This window comes from Melozone crissalis, unplaced genomic scaffold (assembly GCF_028551555.1).
Source record: "Melozone crissalis strain CALT ecotype California unplaced genomic scaffold, PUWL_Pcris_2 ptg000002l_1, whole genome shotgun sequence".
In the NCBI taxonomy this organism is placed as follows: domain Eukaryota; kingdom Metazoa; phylum Chordata; class Aves; order Passeriformes; family Passerellidae; genus Melozone; species Melozone crissalis.
This window is the reverse complement of record NW_026535780.1, coordinates 7591040-7615375: the sequence shown is the minus strand read 5'-3', so window position 1 is coordinate 7615375 and position 24336 is coordinate 7591040. Positions and strand designations below refer to the sequence as shown.

General features: G+C 36.9%; 1 protein-coding gene across 2 annotated transcripts in view; it reads right to left on the bottom strand.

Annotated features, from left to right (window-relative positions):
- Positions 1-1126: 1126 nt before the first annotated feature.
- LOC128950927 (dynein axonemal assembly factor 11-like) overlaps positions 1127-24336 on the bottom strand; it is a 51398-nt gene continuing 28188 nt past the window's right edge. For both annotated transcript variants that reach the window (XM_054295991.1, XM_054295981.1), the window contains 6 exons: positions 24182-24259; positions 21552-21617; positions 19845-19914; positions 18917-19012; positions 12702-12787; positions 1127-1629 (listed from right to left, as the gene is read on the bottom strand). In XM_054295991.1, coding sequence (XP_054151966.1) covers positions 1446-1629; positions 12702-12787; positions 18917-19012; positions 19845-19914; positions 21552-21617; positions 24182-24259 — 580 coding nt within the window. In that variant the 3' untranslated portion in view covers positions 1127-1445. The remainder of the gene's footprint in view (positions 1630-12701; positions 12788-18916; positions 19013-19844; positions 19915-21551; positions 21618-24181; positions 24260-24336) is intronic.

Below are 24336 nucleotides of genomic sequence, written 5' to 3'. Positions count from 1 at the left end.
CTACTCAGTGAGATCAAGAGATAAAATTCAATATGTCTTGTCCATATTAGCCAGCAAAGTTAGGCATTTCTAGTGAATCGGGCATATTGCAAAAGCAGTTGATGTTTTTATACTCCATTAACCAGAGCAGAGCTGATTAAATATGTTCCAGGGCTCAGAAGCTTGTATCGTTGAAGAATTTATTCTGGGGTTGGAAAAGTTGAGTCAGTGCAAAAGAAAAATCCAAGATGATATGATGTCCATCAGATAATGCCCAAATTCAACTTTGGCTTATGTCTTTGAGATATATAAATTTTCTTTTCAGCTTTTAGTATATCCAGCATTAGTGTGAAACTTCATTTTTTACCCTATATCCATTTCAAATTGCAACCGAAGAAAATGCATCGGTTCAAGCCATCAGCCTAAGCTGATGGATATTTTCTGCTTCTCTTCAGTGCACTTTAAGACAGACTATTTATCTTTATCTTACATTAAACATCTGTGAAGAACTATAAAACACTTTAGAGTGGCTAAAAATTCCCAGAATTCAATGGGAATATTTTCATTCAAACTGTGGAGGTTTTTGCACGATGTTTTTCACAATTAGGGACACAGCACTTCCAAAGGCTGTGTTATCAATGTGACTGTGCTGAGGATACTGTGGGCACTATCTGAGCTTAAACAGTGTTCAGTTATACTGCAACTCATTAATCTTCTATCTTGAGGATGAAAACAAGTTTTAACCAGAAAATATTGTTTGATTCTTCCTGACCTTGCTTGCTCTTGACTAAAAGCAAAAGCTGATTTTAATCTGAAGTGTTTTTTCTTGCAAATGAAGTCTTCCATTATAAACAATTACAAATGCATAAGCAAGGTAATGTAGGTCGCTCAACTTACTTTTTTTCTTGAAGTTTCTCTTTATTTTTTCCCAAAATCTTCAAGAAGTGGGATTATTAGGAAAGCTCCAGAATCCAGGAGCTGTGCATTATGCTGAAGATTGAGTCATGAATGGTAGATTACAGCAATATCTCTCACTCCAACCATACCCTTTTCTTCTACTGTTGTCTGTTATGAAAATGAAAACACTGAAGGAGTACACAGAGATTTTTCCCATCTTAGTTTAATGAGAAAAATGATAACTCTTGATACAAGTGCTTTATTCCTTCCTTTTCTCTTTTTCTACAGTATTGGGTCATCTCTCAACACAGACAGTAAATTGCTTGAAGAAATGACAATCTCTGATATAAGGCCCCAATTCTAATTTCAGAGCTACTAAGTAAACAATCTAGAAAAAACAATTTATATAGCAATATACTAACAGAAAACTAACTAACAGAAAACACCAGCATAAAATGTTACTGAAATGTAATGTTATTCCCAACTTCTGCTCTATTTTATTTATACATGGGGTCATGAATTCAACACAAGCATTCACATTACTTATAGAGGGGATATTTTACAATGTTTCAAATTAAGGGAGGAACATCTTCATTATTTTCAAAATCATAGGAGCTCTTAGCCTCAGTAACCTTCTGTGGTTGGAGCTTTATAGGTCCCTGTCCAGTTCGTTCCTTTTCTTGGACTATCTTTGTCACATCAGGGAATGAATATTTACTAGGATCCACTTCCAACTTCTCAACTTGTCCACTCCTGAGACAAGAGGGAAATAAATGGAAAAAACATAATTTGAGTGTCAAATATAGGAGAACTGTTTGAATTTATTATGTGATTCTATGGTGCTATTTTGGGTGCCTGCCTATAAACACATGGTATGAGGGTTGTTACTGAGTCCAATTAAACCAGGGTTAAGAGTTCTTCTAACTTGAGAATTAATTGCTAAATAAAAACCCTAAGTGCAAACACATGAAAGTAATACAAAATCTCTAAGATTTTGTACAGAAGAATCTCTAGTCTCCAACTTCAAAAGTTAATTTTAGATAGCTGTAATTCCCTTTATATCAGAACATGGTGACTGCTGGTATCACAGTACAAATCGCTGGCTTTTGATGTAAGATTTTTTAAAATCCAACTGGTTTTTTTATTCTTTTTTTTTTTTCTGTTCCTTTTTGCACAGTTCCTTCCCACTTACTGTCTATTAATTTCCAGGTGACAGGTCCATCTTTGGAAAACAGAAATACTTGCATTTATAGAGAAAATACAATTTTAGGAACTTATCTGCCTTGATCAGCTAATTTTTGTATTTTGGCAACATGACTCCTCACCATGTTTTTATTATTAAAAAATAAATTAAATTATAAGAAAAGTCAGAGTTTTAACACAATTTTCATATTCGATTCCTATTAAGGATACTCTTTCAGATGACACTTAGAAATGTGTACTGGCCACTCATTAAGGCAACCTATCCACATCACAAGATGATCAAAGATTTGAAACATATTCTCAGTCTTGCAGCATTTAATCTCACTGTTTATTTCTAAGAGAGGAGCTCAGTCATTAAATGGAAAAAATCTAACCTGCTTTCATGCAATTTGTAACTGTTTACATGAAAAAATGGCAAAATGGAAATTTAATTGTACAATTATGCTTAATTTCTTCAAATTAGAACATGATTTGTACATCTTTGTACTCCATTTTATACTGAATCACAGCTCCCAGCTCAGCATTAGAAAAGACAGTGCCTCATCCTTCAGAGATGTGAGAAAATTGTTTACCCAGGAGATCAGAAAGGCTCCTTAGAAATAGAACAAACAAGGGGGAGGCAAAGTCACTGCGTGACAGAATGCATTTTATGGATGACAACACAGAAAATGAAAATTCGAATATAAAGCACAGTAAAAGATTTTAAACTGAAAATACACCATCTTTAGTTGTTAAAACAGGGAGAGTTTTGCAGGGCAGCTTCCAGATTGTGCCAGTGCTTCTCCATCAAGGCTGTGGGAGATGTGAGCAGACATCCCAGCCCTCACTAGGGCAGGGTCTCTGTCCCACTGTCCCACTGAAGCAGAGATGCAGAGGGGCTCACGGGAGGGCTCCTCCTCCTCTGTGCCATGCTGAGGAAAGCAGGAGCTCCACAAGAGGCAGTCACCAGCCCAACCATCTCCTTCAGCTCTATGCCACTAGGTTTTTCTTGTACTAAAAGAATAATTTGATCACTTTTTCTGAGCAGAAAACAGCCAGAGAAGCTAGATGCTTTAATAACCTGCATAAATCTTTTCCAAATAGCAGCATAAGCAAAAATTACTCCAAGTAGAATTTTATGGGTAATGAAAACAAATACAAGAAAAGTTTTATTTCTTTACCCTAAAAATTCTTCAATTTAAAAAGCTAGATTTTTTTTTCTGATATTGCACTATACTATTAAATGAAACAAAAAAGTGTTCATTTGTGGCAACATGCTGAAAAATGTTCATCTTCCCAAAAGTAAAGGGCATTTTAGTTTCCTGTGTAATTTACAAAATGTGCTGTGACCTGGAATCACTTTATCATTAGCTGTTGGTGAGATCACAAAGAGAGCAGACCCTTAAACTAATCATTTTCCACTAATCTGAGGCACCTCAGAAAAAGCTAAAAAGCATAAACATGAGAATAAATTAGGCTCAGCTTGTGCCTCCATCACATGCTAGAAAAGAACTTCCTTAAATTGAAGTATTTCAATTAGCAGTGGTAGCTCACATTTGTTCAACAACTCTAAAATTGTACAAATTGTCATTCATGAAAACACAATAATGGAGTTTGAATATCTTATTGCTTAGTAGCAGAATAAACTTCAGCATTCCAGAATTGAATTCACAGTGAGTGTCATAAGTAACAATCCACATCAATAAGCTATGACAAGGTGGCATCAGCCATTCTCAAAATTGCAGCAACACATGTAATCTTAAAGTATGTCAGCAACAGGTAAGACTGAGAATCAAGAACAGTGAATTTTTCCAGAAAGGAGGTGGTTTTCATGTACTTACATGAACATGATCAAACACTCTATACGTGTTTAGTAAAGCTCTCCAGTGCTATCCCAGCTACCACAATACAACAATTGGCTGACAGCAAGACTCTGCCAGGCTGAAACCAGTGCAGCTACAGCACAGATCTGCTGCTCTCATCATGCAATCATGCAAAAGAGGCTGGGGATTGAGGAGGTCAAGGGTAACCACCTGAACATTTTTTGAAGAACAAGTTTTTCCATGTAATTAACAGAATAAAAATAATCTTGTTGCTGAAGCTCTTCCATGAGCAATGGTAAAACAGCTGTTATGGAAACAAAAATACTCCTTGAAGGACCAGCTAGAGAACATACCTGAAAATCTCAGTGTTTTCAAACTATTTCAATTTCAGGTCTAAAAATAGATGAAGTTCACAGTTTTTGGCACTGCTACCTGCTGCTGAGTGTTCTCTACCTAAAAAATTATGTTCAAACACTAGAGCTCCACACAAAAATAAATTAAATCCTTTATTTCCTCCTGATATTTTTTCCCTTTGAAAGGCTACTTCTACCTCCATACAGTTTGATTAGGCTTTTAATAAATTAAAATTAGAAGACTCCACAAAAAAGAAAGTTTTGCATCTATAGCAGCCTGCTGAACAATCTGGTGTGTGACATACGGCATATCTGATAATTTGGTATTTCTTGATAATTTACACTTTTATTTACACAGTCTTTAATCCCCATACTTGATATTTAAATTACTTGACAGTTATATTTCCCTGTGTCAACTTCTGAATTTCAATAAAATTTAGATTGCTAGAGATTTCTCATATCTTTGATCCAGAATATATGGTTAGTGACATGTGACTGAAAGTTTCCTTTCTGGTATCAGGACATAAATATAAAGATATTTAGGAGTCACAACCAACTGCTTTGAAGAGGCACTTTTTCAAATCTTTTAACACTGTGAATGAAACAGGACAAAAAATCATTATCATCCTAGACAAAGTACAAATAAATGCTTTTCTTGAATAAAAAAATAGAGTGATTCCAGTATATGGAATGACATCTTATTTGAGAGCTTAGAGAAAGACAATTCTTTATTTAGGTGTGTTAAAAACTGATGGTGAACATAGGACACTTGTCATACTCTGCTCTTAATTTTTGAAATTATAAGCTTAGAAAAAATCTACTAGGTAATCAAAGCAAATAATTATAGTTTTTTAAGTAACTGAAAAATCAATTCCTCTTTCATTGTTTAAGAGACCTTTTAAATCTCTGTATATGTGTGTAATCTGAAATGAAGCTGTCACTGGAGCCTTCAGAATCAGTGAGAAGACATGAATACTGGTAGAATCAAATGCATTTCTCAGGGACAAAACAACAGTGAAGAATAACTAATAAAACAGTGGTAAATGTTCTGATAAAGAAAAGGCTGATGATATCTAGACCATTCTGTTCTAAAAGACAAATATATTTCATGAATAGGATTCATCAGACTGAGAATATCGTTTACCCAGAATATTGTTTACATATGAGAATATGTATATTACTAATGTCCATGTTTTTGAAAGTTAGACAGAAAATTATAGCCGTTGTGACATTTTCAACTTTACTGTTCCATCCCTTTCCTTCTTTTGAATAATCACTTCAAGATATTAAATTTTAAACTGCTCTTGTCTGCAAGCAAGAAAAATGCTCCAATAGCTGCAATATGCAAATTGACTCTGAATTTCTATATGTGACTATAATATCATTTTATTTTCTCTCCTTTCATTGTTATATTTGTCAGACAAACTTGAAATCCTTAAACATTTGGGAAACATATACTGAAATCACACTTTATCCATCTCTGTCCTCAGACTTTTGTCCTTGTCCAATCTGCACAACCAAAGATAACTTCAGAGTGCAGTGATCAGGAACTAACAGAAGTGTTCTCTCGAGAATGCTCCCTCCAGAAGGGCACATTTCTGAAGCCTTCTCACCTTTATTATAGTTAAGGATTGTCAGATGCCAGTGTGCAAATTATTTTTCAAATCACTTTTGAGGAACCCCACCTTTTGTTCTCCTAATTAGTCAAATGATAGAGATGTACACCCTCTACTTTGATTAGCTCCAGGCCTCTATGAGAATGCAAATGACTCCATCCTTCGAGATTAATTTGAGTAAAAAACATTTTAACATGTTGCTTAGTCATATCTGACTACAGTTTCTGGTTAAGAAGCCAAATGAATTACAGTTCCTATGATTCCTCTTTCTCATACAATATTACTTGCATTCTAAAAGTTCTCAATGTCTTCACGACAGATAGCAAATTTCATTACCTGAAAATATTAATTCTGCAAACTGTTCTGCTCTCAAGATTTGTGATCTAATCCCAGATATTTATCAAAGGCATTATATCTCAATAGAACTGATAATTGACTTGCCATTTGTGATCTTTGTACACATTTACTTATCTGTCATTCAGGCCACTCTTGAGATGCACTTGTCTTTCTTCACATTGAAATGTTTGTGTTTGATATAGACACTGAGAATTTGGGTTCTGAAAGATCCCATAAGTCCTCTTGCAGCTCTTTCACATCAGTTTGCAACACCAATCAGTTTCTGACCTCATCTTACCTCCCTTCCCAATCCTGAGGAAATGACTAATTTTGTTCTACTGTATTTCTCTTCACAACACAGAGTTCTCTCCCTTCCAACCCATCCCATCCCTCTGTGTAAGCTGTAGGAATTTAAGACTGGGAGAGATTTTCAGCCATTTATTCTGTGGAAAGGCATTATTCTGACACTTCACAAGGACTGCTTCAAGAATTCAAACTTCTCACTCCCAAAGAAAGATTCTTACTCTTCAATCTACAATTTTTTCCCACAAATTTTTTCTTTACCTCTTCTCCACCAAAATGAACCAAGCTAAATCAGGGTCATCCAGTAAGACAGAGCTTTGCAGTATGTTTCATACTCACCAACACTTATATTTTAAGTGAGATGGCTGTAGAGAATTTTTGAAATAATCAGTCTTTTATTCTTTATTTGGTAATAAGCAAAGAAAGCTCAACTAAAACCTTCTCCAAGACTTTACTTCTCCAAGAAAAGTAAAGTAATGCTTGTTTATCACTGAAACTGCAAACCATAAAAGAAGTTCTGTTAATGAGTCTTACCATGGCATGTTTGCTAGAAAAAGATTGGAATTAAAATCCAATATAGTAATTAAAACCATTCAAGTTTTCTCAGTCTCAAGTTCAATACAAATGACAGGTAATTTTATATATTTTACGTCTCTCACAATTAGTGAAATTCGTCTGAAACTGTTCAGAGGCATTTATGGGCTCACCAGCAGACAGAGGTGGACAACCCAGCAGCATATTTTTCTTTTTTTTCCTCCTTAAGAATTCAGATTAAAAAAAACCCAAACCCAACTAAACAAAACAAAACTAAACTAACAAAAAATTGCCAAAAGCCAAACATTATTAACTGCCACTAAGAACTAATTCCAGTAGAATGTAAGTCAGATTTCCAGCCTAATATATTACATGGTATTCTCTAGAGCATGTGCTGGCTTGGTCACCCAGTGCACTCCTGCATAGCTAAGAGGGGAAAAGACACTTAGGGCAGTCAGATTTGCAATGCCTGAACTACTAAGATAGGAATCACCTCTACCTTATATTCCTTATTTCAGTAAAAAAGATGTGTATAGATCAGAACTTGCTGATTGGTTTTTAACTCTGCAGAAGTTGCCACTCCATTCCTCTGCCTCTCCAAATTAAACCATTCTCTGGCTACATTTCTCAACCTTTCTGTATATAAAGATCTACAGTAATAAAAAACAAAATAAAAGCAAAAGAAGAAAACTCAAAAAATTAAAGAAAAAAAGTTGTATTCCTAAGAATATTTAATTACTGGAGGAACTCAAATGTGTGTATATTTACATTTAGAGACATTTTGTGTTTAATTTTTTTCTTCTCCAACATGCTAAAGGAAGAATAGTCTAAAGCTGAAGGTATGAGACAAGGATTGTTGACTTTATGTAACTGTTACTCTTAAGATTTCCAGTACAATTTCAGAAAAGTCAGTTTCTACCTAACTCTGAATTTCCTCTATGCAGCTATGGAGATCTCAGCTTTGGTATCATACAGGTGAACTGGGAGGCCAGTTCCAGTAAGGAATGGCACACCCAGCTACTGCATTAATGGAGGCTTTGTAAATAGAGCAGATCAGTCTATTATTTTTATATTAGTCTGAATATTATAGATCAGCATAATTCCTTTTACAGAAACTTGCCTCTTTGAAGGTTCCACACACAGTTTTGTACACAGTCACAGAAGAAATCTCTCATACACTGCAGAAGTAATGACAGTATCATCATGTAATCTAGCTAACAAGAGTTAAAGAGATTTAAAGCACTGCATTACAGTTTGGCAGATTATATGTCTGACAGCATTTAGCTAAGACATCTGTAGCTGTCAAGTATAATCACTGCAATGAATGTTCTTCTGTAATCTAAGAGACAACAATTCAGCAAATTTTTAACATCTGGCTAGTCAGCAACTTTTCAGCTAAAGAGGTCAAAACATGCTATTTTTAGAAAGAACTCTAATTCAAAGACTCTTTTCCTACTTCTACTTTTGTGGTATATATTCCTGTAATATTTTAGCCCTCAAAATCTGCAGAAAGGATATTATTAAAACTGCACAGAAATCAAACACAAATTTCTGGAATTTCACTATGCCACAGAATATCTCTAGTTCATCAGCTGGCAGGAAAGGGCACCATTTCACATAATTACCTCCATGCTCCCATTATTATTGAAATGTTTACTATGCAGCCAAAACTAAAGGCAGAGAGTTCTAAGGAACCTACAACCCTAGAACCAATTTCCTAGTCCACAAATTGCTTCTTTAACTTATTTTCTTGTAATGCATTTAAAGATTTAGCTGCATTTCTGTAGAAAAACACCATTCTTTTTGCAAAGAAGAATCATAAAATAGACTCACAGAATGGTTTGGGTTTGAAGGGAAATTCACAGGTTATCCAGTCCAACCCCTCTGCAATGAGCAAGGCACATCCTCAAGTAAATCCCATTCAACCTGACCTTGAATGTTTATAGGGCCTCCATCACCTCTCTGAACAGCTGGTGCCAATGTTTCACCCCCCTCATAACATAATTATTTCTTATACATTTTCCCTCTTTTACTTTAAGACAATTATGCCTTGAAATCTGTCCCCATATTCTCCATAAGATTCTTTTTAGTGTGAAAGGCTCCTAGAAGGTCTCCCTGAAGCCTTATCTTCCAGACTGAAGAACACAGACTCTCAGCCTTTCCTCATATGAGAGGTGCTCCAGTCCTCTGATAATTTTTGTGGCCTTCCCTAGACTGGCTCCAGCAGAACCATGTCTTTACCAAGGATCCCAGAGCTGGATGCAGAACTCCAGGTGGGGTCTGGGAAAGCAGAACAGAGAGGGAGAATCCCCTCCCTCAGCCTGCTATCCATGCTGCTTTTGATGCCACCCAGGACATGGCTGGATTTCTGGCCTGCAAAGGCACACTGCCTGCTCATGTCCAGGTTTTCACTCACCAGTATCCTCAAGTTCTTCTCAATCCCTTCTGTTCTCAGCCTTTATTTATACCAGGAGCTGTCCTAGCCCATATACACCACCTTGCATTTATCGTGCATTGGGACATATTGCAAAAGCAGTTTATGTTTTTATACTCCATTAACCAGAGCAGAGCTGATTAACAATATTTGACCTTGTTAAACCCCATGACATTCACATGAGCCTACTCCTCAAGCTCGTCCACATCCCTTTGGATGGCATCCCCCCTTATGGAATGTGAACTGCACCACCCAACCTGGAGGCACCCACAAACATGCTGAGAGTGTGCTTGACATGGAAAGAAAATTTCATTTCCTTTCGGGAAGGGAAATGGAAACCTGCGGTTTCAATGGGGACCAATAGAGGAATCTTTGATGCATGTCCCTGCCCTAGATGGCATGCCATGCCTTTTCATGGCTTTGACTTTGAGCAAGATATTATGATTTTTTCTTTTTTTCCTATGTAGCCATGGCATGTCCCTCATATCATCCCCTCCAAGTTGTGTCTTCCTTCTTGACTATTTCCCCTGCTTTCGCTACATCTGTGAGCCTAATTTTGGCATGTTTTGGGCCTTTGCACTGCACCTGATAGAATCCCGGTCCATTTTCTTGTAGTCACTAAATTTCCCAAATTTCCCACATTTGTTTCTTTTTCTCCTCCAATTGCAATTGCTTGGATGGAATCTCCATTCCAGAGTGTTTGTAAGTCCTTCTTATTTGCTTTGGCCTTCAGCGGGGATCGATTTAGGCAGGCTTTGCTGCATGTGCCTGCACTTGATCGCATATTGTTTTGATGGCTTTGATTTTAACCAAGATTTTTTTGATTTATTTTTTTTCCCAAAATATCCATGGCATGTCCATAATATCTTCCCCTCCAAGTTGTGTCTTCCTCCTTCATTTTTCCCCTGCTTTTGAAACTTCTGTGAGCATAGTTTGGGCATGTTTTGGTCCTTTGCACTGCACCTGATAGAATCCCGGTCCATTTTCTTGTAGTCACTAAATACCCCAAATTTCCCACATTTGTTTTTTTTTCTCCTCCAATTGCAATTGCTTGGATGGAATCTCCATTCCAGAGTGTTTGTATATCATTCTTATTTGCTTTGGCCTTCAGCAGGGGATCGATTTTGGCAGGCTTTGCTCCATGCGCCTGCACTTGATCGCATATGCTTTTGATGGCTTTGACTTTGGGCAAGATTTTTTTGATTTTTTTTTCCCCCCAAAGTATCCATGGCATGTCCCTCATATCTTCCCCTCCAAGTTGTGTCTTCCTGTTTGACTTTTTCCCTTGTTTTTGCAACATCTGTGAGCATAGTTTGGGCATGTTTTGGTCCTTTGCACTGCAGCTCACTTCCTCACAAACGATTTTTTGAAGACACTAAATCTCCCGATTTTCTGGGTTTTTTTCAATTACATTTCATTTGCTCCTATCTCCTTTCCAGAGTGTTTGTTAGCCTTTCTTTTCGGGTTCGCAAGATTCCATTTCCCTTCCTGAAAGGAAATGAAATGGAATCTTGCGGTTTCAATGGGGACCAATAGAGGAATCTTTGGTGCATGTCCCTGCACTAGATGGCATGCCATGCCTTTACATGGCTTTGACATTGAGTAAGTGGTGTCCTGAGGGACACCACTTGTCAGTGATCTCCATCCAGAGACTGAGACATTGTCTGCTCCCCTCTGGACACAACCATCCCACCAATTCCTGATCCACTGAACCATCCACCCACCACATCCACATCTTACCAAGTTTGAGGGAAGGATGTTGAGGGGGACCATGACCAAGGCCTTACAGAAGTCCAGACAGATGACAGCTGTAGCTGTTTTCTTGTTCACTGACACAGCCATTTGACCACAGAAGGTCACTAAGCTGGCCTTTCCCTTGGTGGAGCTGTGCTTGCTGTCCTGAACCTCCCCTCAGTCCTCTGTGTGCCTCAACATAGCTTCTAGGGGGATCTGTTCCATGATTCCCAGGCAGAGTAGAAACCCCAAAGGTGAGGATGATATTCTGTCAGCTAACAAATTCCTAGCATCCTTCTTTCTACTCTTTTTAAAAATGGGTACAATATTTCCATTTTTCCACTCACCAGGGACTTCACCTGAGTCCTTCCATGACTTTGCAAGTATAATGGAGAGTCAGTATCCTCCACTTGACCTAGACCTTCTAAAATATTTTAAATACTCTGTAATCAGAGTAATGCACTATTGTAATGACTGCTGCCCAAGGAAAGGGTACAGTCCTTGGGGCTCACCAGACACCTCAACAAATTCTTGCAGGTGCCCTCTCATCTTCTCATAAGGCAGATCATCAAGAAAAGAAGTTAAGGACTGATTTTTCCTAGAAATAAAAAACTAAAAGTAGAATTAATAACAACTGACTCTTGCAGAACCATTTTGCTAGTGTCCTAAATATTGAAACCAAGAACAGCCAAGATCCAAAATGCCATTTTTAACTAACTGCTTAGCCTTTTTAACAAGATTCAACGCAATGAAATCAAACAAGGAAACAAGTGCAACACTTCAAATATAAATGGATAAACAGCTTAAGGGACTTTGTTGTTACAATATCTTATTCTGGTATGAATACCATTGGCTATAGCAAAAGGAAAAGGAAAGATTAAAACATATATCATGGTGTTTGTACTTAGGCCAAGTGTTCATGAACCCACTGTCTATCTACAGTATCATTTGCTAAGGGTAAAAACAGAAAATAGTGCATCACTGATATTCACTTGCTTTGGGGAGTCATCAATTACAAGATTTCAAGTTGACATCACATTTAATAGGATGGATCTGGGTTACAATACCTTACAGAATTGTTTTTAGAAGCTATTTACAAAAGCAGTAGATTAACCTGTATAACAGTAAAAAAGTACATTCATGAGACATATTCAAAATAATTGTTTTCTACAAGGTTTCCAGAGTTGAGTTCCATAGCAAGGAGCTCTGAAGAGGCCATTCTCAGTAGGTGATTTTGTTTTAGCATATACTAGTTAACAACCTGAATGAGGTGATGGAAAAAAACTGATAGGCAAAAATAAGTGGATGTTTGGCTCTGCTATTGAAGGAGATCACTTTTTAATAAAGAGCACCAGACAGGTTATTAATCTAAAACTTTTAGACATCCTTTTACTCTACACTAATCAATATTTTCATATTTTCAACAATAACATAAAAGAAGTACATATTCTGGCATGAGAATAACACACTGATAAAAAAAAAACTGACATAGAAGATAAAAAGGAATTACCTTCTTGTGGCTTTTTGCTGTGTATTGCAGTCAGAATGTTTAATTGAAGATGAAACTTTTTGCTTAGCCAGGATTATTTCTTTAGCCTAAAATAAAAATAGACAAAACATAATTCTCATAAAAGTTGACACTTTTGCTTGCAAGCATTTAAATAATCTTTCAAAAATAGAAAATTGTGAGTGTCTGCATAAATTTTCTCTTGTGACATTTACTCTTTCTGTTACATTTTACCACTCTTCATTTAGCATGAAACATAGACATAAGGCAAGTTAAACCAAATTATCTGAATGGAAATATAGTCAAACATTTATATAATTATACATAAAAGAGTCTTTAAATATATCCATCTACTTGTGTTTAAATATATACCATCTTGTTTAGCACCATGTTAATAATGCACATTACTGATTTCATTTTGGTTCTGGTGCCCAAGTACTTGTTCTGAAATTTTTTTTTTAAAATCAGCTGCAATCTGGACTTCTCCTCACTCAAATGACAAGTGACCACAAACTCCTTCAGCTCCTTTGCTAAAACAGAAACTTAGGTTCAAAGTCCAGAGGAATTCCCCTTCTCAAAGAAAACACATCCACCATGATTTTTTGAAAGATGTGTTATTGACAAAAGGGTATCTCATTGTAAAAGGATCTCTTTCCCTTCATAACAACAGCATGGGACAGACATCCCTGAAACATCTGAAAGGAAGAAGAACAGGAACTACATCAAGCAGTTCATGTTATTCACTGTTTCCTAGTCCAACTGATTTGAGAGCAGTCTGTTCCAGAAGCCCTTCACTGTGAATTTAGTCTCCACTCTGAACCCCAAATTATATAAAGACAATCTGTAGCTTCAGTCATCTGTTTCTGGGAATCAGTGTGAAGAGGCTGAATCCCTCCGGTTCTGTATATGCTTTGATGACAGAAAGAAAGCCTTGTTTCTTTCTACCTTCCCGCTTTTCAAATATTCTTTTTTTTTTAACAGAAATTCATTCTGCTGATCCCCTTGAGACTTGTGCTTCTTCCTTTGTCCTTAGAGCACACCATCAAGGATGGTGGAGAAACATGCTGGTTCTGCACTCCTAAGAAAATATATCCCTGACAAGAACTGACCTTGGAACTTATGGAAGGGTTAGGATTTGCCTACTTTGGCCTCAGTAGTAAGATAACAATGTGAAATTTGAAGCCTGTGGTATATAAAAAAATGGACTAAATTAATATAATGAAGCTTTCTGAAAGTTATTCTATGATACTAATATTTATGATACTAATACTATGATTTCTCATATTTACATTTTAGTGTACAGTTTTGGGCAGCACAATATAAAAAAGACATGAAGATATGAGAGAGCATCCAAAGGAGGCCATGAGGATGGTGAAGGGTGTGGAGGAGAAGCTGTATGAGGAGTGGCTGAGGTCATTTGGTCTCTTCAGCCTGGAGGAGATGGAGGGGAGGCTTCATTGAGGTCTTCAGCATCCTCATGAGAGGAAGAGGACAGGCAGGCACTGATCTCTTCTCTCAGGTGACCAGTGACAGGACCCAAGGGAATGCCTGGAGTTGTGCCAGAGGAGGTTAAGATTGGATATTAGGAAAAGGTTCTTTACCTAGAAGGTGTTTGGGCCCTGGAACAGGCTCCCCAGGGAAGTGGTCACGGCACCACACCTGAAAGAGTTCAAGAAGCACTTTACTAATGCTCTCAGGCACATGGTATGACTCTTGGGGTGTCCTGTGCAGGGCCAAGAGTTGGATTTGATGATCCTGATGGGTTCCATCCAACCCAGCATATCCTATGATTCTATGATTAATTAGAAAACAGAAAATGACCCCTTTTGAGATCATTATCAAAGGATTCTAGATAGAGATGTTTTAAAAAAACTCCGGAGTATATTTGAGAAAACAGAAGGAATATGCAAAAGCCATATTTTTATTCATAGCTTCAGTCCATCTTTTTTTTTCCTACAATGGCTTTCTTATTCTACAATGGGAATTTGAGGAAACAGATTTTCCCTGAAACACATTTATGCTGAAAGATTATTAGATTTCTAGGGTTCCAGAGCTGTGTCTCCACATGCCTTTGATGGTAATGAAATATTACCACATTTACCATACCTAGATAAGTAAGAATTATATGAAGTAATTCTATCAAATAAAACTGACATGCATAATACACACTACTCCTATTTTTAGATTAATTAAGCAATCTAACTCTCATTGATCTTTAAATTTCTAATCTCTTTTGAAATCCCAGGCAATAAAAAGCTGTCAGCATTCATTTGAGGCTGGTAATATAATAAAGAATTGATCAAAAGTCCAAATTTTACTCTCTGACTCACTAAACTAAGAAAGTTTTCAAACATGACAGAGAATGTCTCAAAACCCTAAATAAAACCTGCTTGTTAATAACACTGGGGTTTGATGCTTTTACTGAGGCAGCAATTAAAATGCTGGTGTAATCTACTGATGACATTTTATGAAATAATTTATTTAATATGCCAATTTTAGTCAAATTCTATTAAAGAATCTTCCATTTTTTTATTTGCCTGCATCATCTGCAAATATGATGCTGCCAAAGCACAGAGGTTCAAAATTGGAGAAGTTTCATGTCACAAATATTTTTCCCAGAACACAAGGCATGTACAATGTAGTCACTGTCCACACCTTGCTCATGTAAAATCTCCATACAAAGGATTATTGAAGTATAAACACTACACTTTAAAGGTATCACTATATTATTTCACTGAACATTGTGTCCTTCAGTTTCTTTTGATGACCTTCCAAAAAATGTTGGTAAACACTGCCTTAGAAAGGCACCCATTCTGTGGTGATTTGTTGTGTAGCATGTAATATGGTTAAAAATATGTTCCCAGAAATGAGTGTGAAAATTATTCCTTTCTTTTACTTCATGTGGAATTTACTATCTCCAACATCTGTGATGTGACAAGATCATCAGAGAGGCAAGGAGAGAAGTTTTGGTTTTGCTTTTAAAGACTAGGGAACTATAAACAGGCTAGAAGATGAATGGTGAAAGGTTTATTAACCTGATCAGGATCTCAGTAAAACAAGTGAAAAACACTTAGAATTCAGATAGATTTCTATTGTATTACTGAGAAGAGAGAGATATTTTTAGGACACTATTGCATGAAGCTTATTATAGGAGACTATTTTTAGATTAGTGGACATTTCACTTATGTAAGGAATGTGTTAGGCCATTTATCTAGCTGCAAAAAAAAAAATATTTTGATAACTGTTTTTTAGAAACAAAAAGGATAAAATACAGTGTAATATAGTCATTAAGCTTGTCTTGTCACTGACACAGCCTGAAATAAATGGAATGTATTCTGGTCTTCCTATTAACTTTACTAAGAGGAATTCCCATTAAGTTGCTGATCTTGAACCAGTATTCTCAAGCATTGATAAAATCAGCCACAATATTCTGCAAGAAAAATATCTATTGGCTTTCCTGTTGTCAATCATTATTCATTTACCTTTCTTCCTATATTACATCCCATTAATCATAATGATAAAATTTGTATGGTTTGAGATCATCTGAAGAGGAACTACGCCCCAAAAATTTCAAATGAGCACTCTATTTCAGTCCTAGGAGAAGAGAACAGATTCTGTGAATGTAAAAAGTCAATTAAAAAGTGAACAATAGATTAGTATCCTTTACATGCAATTGCAGTGAAGTAACACAGATTCATCTTTGGTCAGTAAATCCATGAAGTTCACAGGACCACAGAATGCTGGATATTGGCAAGGACCTGTGGAGATCATCTAATCCAAGCCCCCTGGTCAAGCCACTTGAGCCAGTTGCTCAGGACCACGTCCAGATGGCTTTAGAACATCTCCAGGGATGGAGGATTCACAGCCTCCCTGGATGACCTGTGCAGACACCTGGTCACCCTCACAGTCAGAGTCTCCTGGTCTTCAGGGGGAACTCCTGCATTAGAGTCTGTGCCCACTGTCTCTGGGGCTGTCACTGGGCACCACTGAGAAGAGCCTGGCTCTGACTCTTTGCACCTTTCCTTTAGGGTATTTCTGTGTATTGATGAGATCCCCTCGAGCCTTCTCTCCTCTCAGGCTGGACAGTCCCAGCTCTCTCAGCCTTTCCTCACAGGAGAGGTGCCCCAATTCCTTGATCATCCTTGTGGCCCTTTGCTGGGTTCTCTCCAGCAGGTCCATGTCTCTCTTGCACTGGGGAGCCCACCACTCCATGTGTCTCCCACCAAGGCTGAACAAGGGGGAGGATGGCCTCCCTCCACCTGCTGGCCATGCTCCTAAGCTGCTCAGGACACAGCTGGTGTTCTTTGACAGAAGAGGATATTGCTGACTCACGTTCAGCTATGTGGCAACCAAGACTTTGCTTTTCTGCAAAGCTGCTTCCCAGAATCCACTGACAACATGCAGCATTCCATTCATGCATCCCCAAGCTACTCAAGCAGTTTTAACCAAACCAAGGCCAAGCTGAGGACATCTACCCAGTTATTCCATAGTGCTTCTCTCTCCTCATGTTTTACAAATATCTGAGAATCACATATTCTGAGAGGAAGTATGCTCCAGAGCCTCAGGCTAGGCAAAATACGTAGGTGTAGCTAAAATATCAAGGTAGGTTAAATATAAAGTTAATAATGGAATAAAGACAGTTCTCAATCACAGTATGAAGAGAGAATATTCATTTTGCTGATTTAGGTAGGATTTTATGGGTAAGCAGCAGAGTTAATAGATACCCAGAAACACTTGGAAATATTTACATTTTCTAAGGCATTGATCATCCACAAAGGGACTAGCAAGATGTATGAGTAATAAAAGCAGGGTATGGGACAGAAAACTGCAAAGACAAGTAACTATTAAGCAAAAATAAATCATATACATTTGAAAATTACACTACTCAAAATGACAAATTTCAAGGCCTCATTTTCAAACAAATTTATGGAAACATAAATTCTCATTTGAGTGAATTTTGAACATACAGAAAACCTTAACTAAATAAGTACAATTTTCAGTATTCTTACAGTTTTTGGCAAAAATGCGTGTTTGACTCTAGAGTGACAGTTTGTGATTCCATGAGGGGCTGTCCTCATAGGGACAGACAGATGGTATGGGATTGGATTATAGAAGGGAACATAAAAGGCAATACCCACAAAAGTTAGAGCTACTAGATGCATAGTCTTAGAATTAAATCAGAGCACAAAGAGAAAAAAAATAACCCCATATAGCAGGGGAAGCTATTTCAGCTAAATAGCTTCCTCCTTCAGAAGGAAATGCATTTGATATACTCCGGTGGACCCACACATATCCCCTGCCCTTACACAACAGAGAAATTTCCTAAAGTCCAGAAGAGCTAGAGCACCAAGAGATTGTTTTTTCACTGTAACTATCCCTGGGCAGGATTACCATATTCCAAAAGCCAGAAGTATAAGATGTCCTACAGAGGCCTTAAAAGCAACCCAATGCTCCCAAGGCAACAGCAGAAGATGCTGCAGTTGATTAACTTCTCCCTCAGCATCCAGAACCCCACCATACAACCCATTCTCATCTCTGGAACTCCACCTCCCCAGAACTTCCAGCTCCTTGCCGGATCCAAGCAGTTTCAGTTGAAACACCATAATGCCACAACCTTCCTGCTCAATGGTCACAGTAGTTTGTACAGCTGGTCAGGGAATCCTTTCCAGCCAGGCAGAGCATGAATGGAAAATGATCTCTTCATTCATAAAGCAACTCTTTTTCCAAACACATGAGAAATGAGAGTAGTGCATCATCCCTTTATTTGGACAAATATGTAACCTTCATATATATGTGTGCCACACAAGTTGTGATAAAATGATTTGTTCTTATTATTTCACAAGTGGAAAAAGGAAGTAGGTATGTGTTTATTTTCCTTATTTAAAAAATCCTATCTTCTTAGATATTTGCATAATACTGCATGTATTGCATAGTCTCTTTTAGCACATAAAAAGCTGATCCTGTTTAAAGTAAAGGAAATACAAATTTCTATTAATACTGACTTTCATTATGTTCCTTTAGAGGGTTTTTAAATACTAAGGCTTGGCTCTGCAATTAAATTGTCTTTATGCAATGTTCCTTTTCTTGGGAAATATGCCCTGATGGGAAAGGCAAGACTGCATATCTTTAGCAAGCCAGATGTTACCTGTAACTCAGAGACATTCCCAAAGTACTCAAACATTTAAGGACCTTTGTGTGATGCCTCCTGTTTTACATACCTTTGGCATGGTGACAACTAAATGGCCAGTTGTTTGTGATCTTTTAGCACAGCTGCTGTCTGGCTTCACTTCCTCAGGGAGCACAAGCTGAAAAGGCTACCAAACAAAATGGAATTCAAGTATATCATGCTAAAATATTTTTTTCTTTCTTTTACATGGACAAAACAAATACAAGGCCACCACTATCACATCCTTTGGTTGTAAGGACACTGCAGGTGTAAATGCTTTCACTTTATGTATGGTATTACTAAACCTAATAAATTAGGCTAAATCGCTTTTGCTTACAAGTAGAGTCAGATGTATGTTCCTGAACTGCTGCCATTCCTGAAGTGGCATTTCTAAAGAAGGTTACAAATGATGCTTGACTTATATTAGCAATTAAATGAGAAAGATTATCCAGTCTATTTCAACATAAATCAATTCTCAAGTTTTGTTTACGCAGTTGGCTCAGTTAAAAATAGGGATTTTGGTTTACTGTGGAAGTACTTGGAATTTTTTTTTCTAAAATGATGATAAAATTAAAACCACCAAGAAGAGAGAAAACTGGAATGACATTTTAAATGCCCTTCCAAAAGAATATACATCCATTGGTTTCTGTCAGCTATAAATTCCAGATTGTGAAATTGCTAAGTTCTAGCCTAGGGCAACTAGGAAGCTCTCTTCTAAAGTGAATTATGGTACACTGTGTGGGGAGAATAAGAAGAGAGGAGAGAAGGAAAGTGAAATTTTATTTCAGGCTTTGTACATCTTCTGGTTAGGACTTCCACAGTTTATGTGTGTTTCAAAATAATGCTGGTATTGAAAGAACATTCTCTCTGCATAGATGCAAATGATTGGGAACTTAGAGAAGTCAGATCCAGAGTCCACTGAATAACTATGGCAAACATTAACTCTTGATTTAAAAATGAATGTATAAGAAATCACAAACCTTTCCCTTCACCAGTACTCGTACGTAAGTTGGCTGCACATCAACATCAAGTAAAGAAGTGTCCAAATGTCTTCAGAATGAAATAGAAATAAATGAATCAATCTACATCAGAGCATATAGCTCTTTCAAAGTTTCACAATTTATAAAGCACAAGCTTAAATTTCAGTTATTAGATTTTCCAAAATACTACTAGGGTTTAAAGTTTTTGGGAAAAACACCCCATAATCTTCTTGTGAATGTCACTTATAATAATGTCTAAATTCTATCAAGTCCATGACATTTGCTATTGTATAACTGCAAGAATTCAAAATCCTTGATGAAAACAAAAAAGGTCTTTCATCTGTTAGTTCAGTTCTTTACATTATATGAAAATTAATCTACATACTATTTTAAATTGTGAAAATTATTTGCTACTTTTCCTTCTGAAGGTTTTACTACTAAAATTATAACAGATTCCCCCCAAAATTCCCCTTTTATGTACAGAACTTGCTGGAAAACAATGAACAGATATACTTTCTATTCCCAGAAAACACAGTCATTTTAAATCTTTGAAACAAAATTTGTGGCCTGTAAAAGCTCCAGTTTTATATCTGCTCTTCCCTATGTGACACCTGATGTGACTCATGGGAATGCACAAGCATGTATTTCCTATTTCTTTTCTTTTACAACATTACTTAACAGGTGAATTTTTCAAATGTTTTAGTCTGCATTTCTTACAGGTGAGCACAGATTATTAAAATCTGGACTACCCAGGGTTCCAAAGTGTTCAAGAAATGACTGCACATGGCACTTAGTGCTGTGGGGTAGTTGGCTAAGTCATGATGAGTCAAAGGCTGGACTTAATGACCTTGAAGGTATTTTCCAACCTAAATGATTCTGTGATTCTGTAGTACATCCAGCAGTTTATTGAACCTGAATAGATTTTCTGAGGTTCCAGAAAGAGATCTGTATCTTGTCAGAAACACGGAGCAAACCTCTTTTGAGGGAAATTAATGACTTTCAAGGGAAGCACACCTGGCATGAATAATATTTTTGTGCTATAAAACTAGTACAAGTTTTATGTAACAAGTTTCTATTATGGACAGATAAACTTTTGGGTTTCCAGCCCCTTCCTGAAGAATGGAAAAGGTCATTGAAATGCTTAGCAGTGTATGTACTACCTCCTCGTCAGATTTTGCCTGACTCAACCAAATTTCTTCCAAGTAATGCTCTAGTACATTTCAAGAATAGGCATGAGCCATGGACTCTTCTCACTAATCAAGGAAAATAAGACAAGTCCACCCTACTCTGTCTGTCTCAGGGAGAAGAAGAATTTAACTAGAAGCACATGAACAGTAATGAAGCACTTCTAGGGACAAAGCATGAGCAAAAACCCCACTCCCTACAGCCCTTATCTGCAAAGGAAGAATGGAAAAGATTTTACATATGTATAAGAGAACAGGTGTGGAAGACACCTGCCTGTGGGCAGAAAAACATCAGCTCCCAAAAGGATTATTAGACACAGTGTCCATTCAGGATTAACGGAACAGTGTGAAGGGCCTTTGGCTTATTCAGCTTTACTTCCTTCCAGGTTTTGAGATTGGTTCCACTATCAACTACGTTATTTGTTTTCTTCTTGAAAAGTCCCCATTACAGAGAGCAGTATAATTGAAAAACTGTGTATTACATTTTATGAGTGGCAAAAATTATTGGGAAAAAAGATCTGACCTGTAAACAGCAAGATCCAAGATGATCTGGTTGTTTTCTTCATCATCTTTCAGAGAGAAATGAAGCCTAAACACAATGACAAGAAACAGCTCCAGGATAAATACTGCTGGAGTGAATAAGCAAACATTACAGCATAGTTCAAATGTCAGCAATTTTAGATGAATACAAACACCATTTAGACAATATGTCATGTGATAATTTAGAAACAGTTGCCATTTGCTCCAGTACTGGCATTTCAGCCAAGGTCATTCTGATATTTATTTTCTGTTCTCCCTGCTCAAACCACAAGAAAGAGAAAAAAATCCCCTGCTGAAGGTCGGTTAAAATTAAGCTTATTTTGACAATGCAGAACGAGAGACATCTGCTGGTGAAACCTGTCTGCTCTATTACATCTTCACAGAAAAAAACAGTTCCAAAATGCATGAAAAACACAGATCTTTGTAATTCTAACCTTATTGTATGTTCAAAAGACATGCACTTTTTTCATAGTAATTAATTTGTCCCAAGTATAAAAATCTGTCTGTGTATTTCCAAGTAAAACATGATCTGCATAATATCCTTGATTCTATAAGCTTTATATTTGCTGAAAATGAGCCTGTAGATTGTATTAGCTGTATTTTTGTGATTTGTTGGCTGTGTTCTTAAAATTGGGAATGAATCTTATCAGTTATAAATTGATGCCATCTATTACTACAACTGTAAGGAGATCTAGTCTAGACTTACAAGTTCTGCTCATATGCTCAAACATTTCCCATGCATGAAAGCAGGGGGGGAAAAGAATGAAATTACCTACAAAAGAGAAGCTTTTGATAAATTAGTTATTAGTATTATATGAAGGGATTTTGCTTAATATAATTTATCTGGGCTATTTCAGTGACATTAAAATACTTAAAAAAAGATGGGTTCTGGTAATAGAAAGATGCTCGAATGTTAACAGATTAGAAGATAAATTTTTTCAGCAATAAAAATATTTCCCAGATATGCTTTTCACTCCTGGATCTCCTATATTCTGGGACAGTCAATTTGCAAGAAAGTTTACAGGTTGTAGTTTACGAGTACTTTTTTATTGGAAAAGTGCAAAGAATACAGAACAGTTTTATTTCCTGTCTTACTGCATCACTGATCTTGAGAATCCACTAAAACATGAAGGGTGAACAAGAGGACAGAATTATAAAATTTTCCAGGAGGAATCTTAATTAGAACTGAAGTACAGAAACAGTCTGTCCTCAGCAGCAAGCAGCCATTCCTCTTGCTAACTTTCCAAAAGAACATCAGAGGAGTTTGGACATTTTTATGGACATGAGACTTCCACGTTGAAGCAAAAACTTTGGAGAACACCATCTGCTTATTTGTATCTCTTTCTTTATGTCTCTCCAATACCCTGCCAGATTGCACTGAACAGCTGTGACATTCTTGTTGAAGTCATGACAAAAAATGCTCATTGGTCTGGCTTTACGTGGGCACATCCACAGACTAAATTCAGAAAACTCAGGTGACAAAAACAAGGATGCTACTAACAGTGAACTCTGTTTCTTCTAAAAAAGATAGCTAGAGATTTAGTCTAAATGTCCCTGCTTTTTAGAGGCACAAGCAACTTCTATTAACACAAGATTTAAATTATTTTAAGTTTGTCTTTTTGGATTAGAAAATGACACAATTATTTTTTTTAATCAACACATTTTTACTGGAAAAAGTACATCAATACAATGGAAAGTATCTCCTGGTACAGACAGACTAAACATGGCTCTACATGACACAACTCCTGCACTGCCTTTAATTCTCTCTGTTCTGCTGAAAAGTCTGCACTGCGTATAATTCCTTGAATTTGCAAGGATTTCTAGATTTCCAAGATTTAGAAAGCAGTCTTCATGCTAATGATAGGCATGTTCATAGATTTGGTTTTGCAGAAGTCAGTGGCCACTTTCTCATCCCACTCTGCTGCAGGAGACCCTATGGGAAGCTGTTTATAAGGAATAATATTTGCACTCAGTCCCCAGATTTCCCTTAGAAAATGAAGGTTTGGTTCAAGTAAAATCAATGGCTGATATCCCTGGAAACTCATTCCAAAACACCTGAAAATCCAAGTGCCTTTGTCAATGGTAAAACACAAGACACTCCTCCGTATCTCCATCCTCTGTTGCTGGAGACCTCACTCAGGGCCACAGGGCCCCTTGCCAGAAGCTGATTATCCTTACACCTGCCATCAGAGGACAGGATGATTCTGCCCAGAAATATTACAGGATGTATCTTTTCACATTTAAAGTGGCTTGCCATACACATTTATCTTCAACAGTTAAACTTTTTACACTATTAGCAAGATGCTCCAAGAAAGAGCCTTACTATAGAAGGGAAAAGACTAAAATATCTTATATATTTTACAGAAAAACAAGTTCTTCAATCTTTAAAGAGGAAGTTGTTAAATTAAACAATCCTCAACACTTAACGCAATGACAACTGATTCTTCTTCCAGCATCAGAATATAAATTTAGAATCCATTTTTCCCACAAGGAATATAATACTGCAACAAGAATTTCTCAGCCCTCTTATTTTTGGACTGTCACATATATTGAAATAGCTGCCCAAATCAACTACAGAGAGATTAGACTGCTTAACCTCTTAACCTTACATACTTAGGCACATTCACATTCAGAACTTTTCCTTCTGCAGTGACCAATGTCCAAGCAGTCTTCTCTCTCTTTTTTGATTCCCTTAAAAAAGCAGAAAGAAAAATTGTTTATGGTTGATCATTCAAAAGTTGCATTATTATGTAAAGTAGCAAAAATAA